This window comes from Cucurbita pepo, chromosome LG05, assembly GCF_002806865.2.
Source record: "Cucurbita pepo subsp. pepo cultivar mu-cu-16 chromosome LG05, ASM280686v2, whole genome shotgun sequence".
Taxonomy (NCBI): Eukaryota; Viridiplantae; Streptophyta; class Magnoliopsida; order Cucurbitales; family Cucurbitaceae; genus Cucurbita; species Cucurbita pepo.
The window spans coordinates 5,133,597-5,139,452 of NC_036642.1; the positions used below are offsets into that span (position 1 = coordinate 5,133,597).

A 5,856-nucleotide genomic window follows, 5' to 3' on the forward strand; every position below is an offset into this window, starting at 1 on the left:
GGCATGGTACAGTCGCATTGATTCTCATTTTGAAAAGATGGGATTCACTAGATGCCCGTATGAACATCCGTTGTATGTGAAAACTGAAAAAGGAGGTAACATTCTCATTATTTGCTTATATGTTGATGATTTAATATTTACTGGCAATAATGAAGAAATGTTTGAATTTTTTAAGAAGAGCATGATGAAGGAATTTGAAATGACAGATCTTGGCTTGATGAGATATTTTCTTGGAGTAGAAGTTACTCAAACTCCCGCAGGTAACTTTATCTGTCAGAAGAAATATGCTCAAGAATTACTTGAAAGATTTAAATTGGATAAGTGCACATTTGGAACTCCATCAGAATTGGGTTTGAAGTTGCACAAGGATATTGAAGGGCGAGAGGTTGATAATAGATACTTCAAACAAATTGTTGGAAGTTTGATGTACTTAACTTCAACAAGACCAGATATCATGTATGCGGTTAGTATGATAAGTCGTTACATGGAGCATCCAACGGAAAAACATCTCAATGCAGCAAGAAGGATACTTCGTTATGTGAGAGGAACCTTTGATTTGGGGGTATTCTACAAGAAAGGAGATGATCCGAAGATGGTTGGCTATACATATGCGACTATGCAGGTGATATAGATGATCGTAAAAGTACTTCAGGAAGTATTTTCATGATGAGTTCAGGAGCTATTTGCTGGTCTTCAAAGAAGCAACCTATTGTAACACTCTCAACTACAGAAGCAGAATTTGTGGCAGCAGCAACATGCTCGTGCCAAGCAATTTGGTTAAGAAAAATGCTTGAAATTCTTAATCAGAAGCAACCAGGTACGGTTATATATTGTGATAATATGTCAACTATTAAGTTGTCTAAAAATCCTGTGTTGCATGGAAGGAGTAAACACATCGATGTTTGATTTCATTTCTTGCGTGATTTGTGTAAAGAAGACATTATTGAACTCAACTTTTGTCGAAGTGATGAACAAATTGCAGACCTATTCACAAAACCCTTAAAACAACCATTGTTCGAGAAGCTTAGAAGAAAGATGAGGATGTGCAGAATCCAAGATGTATATTAAGAAGATAAAATGAAGTCCTAAACTTATTTATGCAGAATTCAGTTGAAGGGAGGGTGTTTAAGGGACACTAGTAGATACATTTCTAAAGATAGAAAAAGTAGTAATTTGTTTAACAAATTTAGTTACTACGGAGAAGGAGGAGGTGAAAGCAATTTCATCCACAGAAATCCCAACCAACTCTGGGAAGCAATGAAATCCCGTCCTATAAAATGACCTCCCTTTCCAATCATTCAAATCACTCCTCTCAATTTCACTTCAATTTTTGTTGTCACCAACATTCACATCATGATTCAAACCCGCTGCTGAAAATCATTGGGCTCTGTAATGCTCGAAGCGACGCTTGCTCCGCTCACGCAGATCGATCGGCTCATTGTCGCCGACATCGTGAAGAATGACCATCGTCAAAAGAAGCACTCTCAAACTATAAGGAGATTTTCTCCAAAGATGTGGGTTCTCACCCTCCATCCTCTGTGGAGACAAGTGTTCCTCTCTCCAACAGACATGAAATCTTACCATACATCTCCTAGGGTGACTAGGGTTCCCCTCTCCAACATATGTGGAAATGTAATCAGAGTTCCCCTCTGTAATTAATATGGGATCTCACAATGCATAAGGGGACTAGGGTTCACTCTCCAACCGACGTGGAATCTCACAATCTATAAAGGAACAGAGTTCCCCTCTCTAATCGATGTGGGATCTCACATTCCACCCCTAAGAGACTAGCCTATTTCACAATCCATAAGGGGATTAAGGCTCCCTTCTCTAACCGATATGAGATCTCAGAATCCATGAGAGGACAAGAGAGTTTTCCTCTTCAATCGATGTGGGATATCACAATCTACTACTTGAGAGACTAGCTTTCCCCTCTTCAACAATATGGGATGTGACAGTATTAATATTAAATGATCTACTCTGACTATGAATTTTTCTCCATCCATACCTTTTCTTAAAATATCTATCATTTTGAAAATATCTCATTGGGATGCTTTAAAGTTTAATAATTGTCCATTTGACCCTCACGCAACTACTGGGAAAGAAAAGTTGTGAGTTTACAAATGGGTAAAAAAGTAATTTGATAAAATAAATGAGGTTTAATAAAATAAAAAATTAATTTGAATATTTTAAAATTATAAATTTTATTGCAATTAAAATAAATTTATTACATTGGGGTACTAACTAAAACGATAAGTATCCCCTTCATTTACATCAACCAAAAACAAAGTATACAAATAGCATCATATTCTATCAATTCTTTTGTCAAACGAAAATTCATTCGAACCCATTTTAATCTCATGCTGTTCAGAATCATTATTCATTTCCATTGGCTGAACATCCACATCCACGACTTGAGTTGAATTGGGTTGGTTTGAATGATCAGTCTCAACTTCAACATCACCGCCTGTCTCCATGTCGCGAGGGTGAAAGCGATGCGACGGCGACGTTGAGTCAGGGTCCCAGTGGTCATTGTCAAAAATGGACCGTCTGGGAGAGGTGTGGACACTGTCCAATTGGGTTCGGTAGTGGCGGAGGAGGTGCATCGGCGACATATGGTGGGACGGGGTTGGCGGGCGACTAGACATAGGCGTGATGGAACCCTGATTTTGCTTAATGTGTTTGCGAGCCGTGTGGTGCCAGTTTTTTAACGCCGTTGCTACCCTTTCGTTGAAAATCGTTGGCTTCATTGTGGAACCCATCTAGAAAAACAGAAAAACAAACAATTAGAACGAGTTTTGGAATTGTAACATAATGTAATGACTTTACCTGTGTAACGAGAGCGTAAAGAGGCAACGTAACATAACTACAAAGGATTTGAACGAGGACCCTGTTGCAATCACAAGATCTAATTAGCTACGTAAATATTTGATTTCACGATCGTTAAAGATTACAAACTCACTCACCCCATCGTTATTCTGATTACCAAATCCTCTACGTGCTCGTGGAAGCACGATTTCATCCCGAATTCTTTCTGTAAAATTGAATTACGAAATGGAATTAAAATAGTTCAAAGAAATTAAGAGACAATGATCATGAGTTTATAATCAAGAGTTATTATCTCCATTGTTACGAGGCATTTTGAGGAAGCCCAAAGCAAAATCACGAGAGCTTAGGCTCAAAGTGACAATATCATACTATTTTAGAGAGTCGTGTTCAACTAACATACCCAAGTCCAAGCAAAGAAAGCGAGCTGAAAGGCGTTCTGAAACAGCACGAAGTTGATGAGATAAAGAATGAGGCGAGGCCGATTGAACCAGAAAAGCTCGTCCCCTGGCTCGACCACCGGCACCCCCTTCACCACCTCGCCTCTTTCTTGAATCCTCACTGCCACTTTCGTAATTATCACTTGCAATTTCGTCCCCACCAGTAATACAATCTGCACAAAATTTAATTAATTAATTAATTAATTAATCAAATACACCCATTTTAAACCTTAATTAAATTACTTAATCTTACGATTAATGGGATAAATGGAAGCCATAGGTACGCCCTCCACCCTGCAAATCCCACCCAACAAGTTAATTAACTATGCGTTTAGTTTAGTAATAGTTAATTAATTATGAATTAGGCTAATTAATTTGAGTTTACTCACCATGGGTGTTGAAGAGTAGGAAGAGGACAGCCAAAAACCAGATTGGAGGGCTGCAGAATTAATGAATTAGGGGCATAAAAGTAAATAAGAAAAAAAGAGAGGGGCAGAATTGGTATAATAATATTTACCTGATACTAACGACGACCTTGAAATCTTCTTCGAGGGATCGTTTGATGTATTTTTGGAAGTCGAATTTCTGATCGCTATGTGGTGCGAGATGAGCCTAATTGAAAATATTAATTTTTAATAGGTAAATATTAATTTTATAAATATTAAATTAACTGAGAAAGAAAATTAGAACTAACCATGACGAAACCATGTCTTAAGGTTAAGTAATCAACTTTAGGAACAGACCGAACAAATTGTCTGAAGAAACAAACCTATTCCAAAAAATATAAAATAAATTAAAGTTTCGTATTAAATAACTCAATTAAAAATTATGATTTTCACGTCAATCACGTATCATTCGTCAATTTAGTTTTGAAATATAATTTAAAAGATTTAATAATGTAATTGAAAAATGCAATTCAACAAAGAATTAAATATGAAAATGAAAATGTATAGGGTAGGGGGAGGGGAGGTTCATAAATGAAGGTTGAAGAAGCTTTCCTATACAAAAAAGTCAAAAGAATTAAACGCCCAATCATAAACGCCGTTAAAATGCAATTAAAATCTGTCCCCAAAAAACACAAAAACAAAACAAATAACCTTAAAAAAAAATTATAAACGTCCTACAAAAAAAAAACATATTTGATTTGATTTTAAATTAATTAATATATTAAATATTAAATTAAATTTTATGTTTAATAAAACTCGAAAGTCTGAGAGATGATTAATCTTACAATCCATACGAGAGAAGGAGATTTGGTCCAAAAACTCAAATGTCTTCTCCCGAACGATGTGTCTCTTGCAAATCGGAACCGCTCTGGATCTGTCGTATTTAGACATAAACATTAATTCACACGAAAATAAATAAATAAATATAAATTTAATTTACCGTGCGAAAATTGGTACTCCACAGTTCTTGTTTCCTTCTCCCATGCTTTCCAACTTCTCATCTTTTTTTATAAAAATTAAAAAAAAAAAAAAAAATCATTAAAGAAAACAAATAATAATAAATAATAAAATCGGGATTTAATTAATGAATTTACACATACCTTAGCATTCCCTAAAGCCAAAGTTAAAACACAGTACAGAACATGGAAGACAGCCAACACGAAGATGAATATGTGTAGCTGATGAATGCCTTCTTCCGACACAAATGGAACCTTACCCTATATATTTTCAAAATAATAATAAATAAATATCCAATTTGTTTTTATTATAATTAATTATTCAATTTTTTCTTTTTATTTTTTATACTTTTCAAATATTCTATTTTCCATACCTTAGCAGCACATTTGTCGGTTCCGCCGCCCCCAGCGAGGACGCGCCGGAAAGTGGCATTGACAGGGGAGACGGCGAGAAGCTTCCGGCGATTAGTGTCGGAGTTCAACACGTCATCTTGTTTACTTAATTCCTCTTCCTTTTGGGGGCTACATGGATGCCACGTGGCCGCCACGTCTTCCGGTATACAAACATTGGTGATTAGGCTTTGTCCTACCGTGAGCAGCAGCGATATGAACCCCAATAGCATCAGCTCTACAATTTTGAAACAACACCCAGATTATATATATATATATGTATGTATGTATCCATGCATGCATGTATGTATGTATGTATGGATACCTGCTTTGATCTTCTCAAGGGCTTCGTAAAGAGCTCGTTTGTGCTTCTTCTTAAACCACTACAGTAGAGAAACAGATTATGATAGAAGAAATAATGGGGTTAAATGAAATGAAACGAAACGGTGGCGTTTAGAGTAGGTACCTTTCCGATGAGATGCAGGCTATGTTCGATGACAATGGAAATCAAGACCAAGACGAAGCAGACGGCGGCGACGGCCCATGTGGCCGTCTCTTCCAAGGACCTTCCGGCGCCACCTCCGGCCATCGGGAAGTTTTTTTTGAGGAGAAAGAGGAGAAGAAGAGGATTGATAAAGAATAAAATGGGGAGAGGTTGGAAGTGAAGGCAAAACGATGAGTTTTGACTTTAGAACGCGTAAGAGAAACAGACACAATTATGAACCTCCTCCGTTGTATGATTATCCTTATCAAATTATTTATTTCTTTCTTTCTTCTAATTATTGGAGTTTTTTTTTT

The 5,856-nt window shown here is 36.6% G+C and overlaps 1 protein-coding gene across 1 annotated transcript; it reads right to left on the reverse strand.

Annotated features, from left to right (window-relative positions):
• Window positions 1-2,179: 2,179 nt before the first annotated feature.
• On the reverse strand, window positions 2,180-5,769 carry LOC111795977 (MLO-like protein 6). The gene is made up of 14 exons (XM_023678643.1): window positions 5,525-5,769; window positions 5,384-5,441; window positions 5,043-5,296; window positions 4,813-4,929; window positions 4,653-4,713; window positions 4,498-4,586; window positions 3,961-4,035; window positions 3,784-3,878; window positions 3,656-3,705; window positions 3,520-3,560; window positions 3,230-3,439; window positions 2,967-3,034; window positions 2,830-2,890; window positions 2,180-2,762 (listed from the first exon to the last, which is right to left on the reverse strand). Exons 1-14 carry the CDS (start codon window positions 5,645-5,647, stop codon window positions 2,304-2,306), a joined length of 1,761 nt encoding a protein of 586 aa, XP_023534411.1. The 5' UTR covers window positions 5,648-5,769; the 3' UTR covers window positions 2,180-2,303.
• Window positions 5,770-5,856: the final 87 nt, after the last annotated feature.

What these genes read in the sequence shown, in the direction of transcription:
- LOC111795977 (XM_023678643.1), bottom strand. Translation starts at nt 5,647, where the DNA reads ATGGCCGGAGGTGGCGCCGGAAGGTCCTTGGAAGAGACGGCCACATGG. An exon ending in CCGACAAATGTGCTGCTAAG is followed by an intron (nt 4,930 to 5,042) that starts GTATGGAAAATA and finishes GAAAATATATAG; the next exon opens with GGTAAGGTTCCATTTGTGTC. An exon ending in GTAATCAGAATAACGATGGG is followed by an intron (nt 2,891 to 2,966) that starts GTGAGTGAGTTT and finishes TGATTGCAACAG; the next exon opens with GGTCCTCGTTCAAATCCTTT.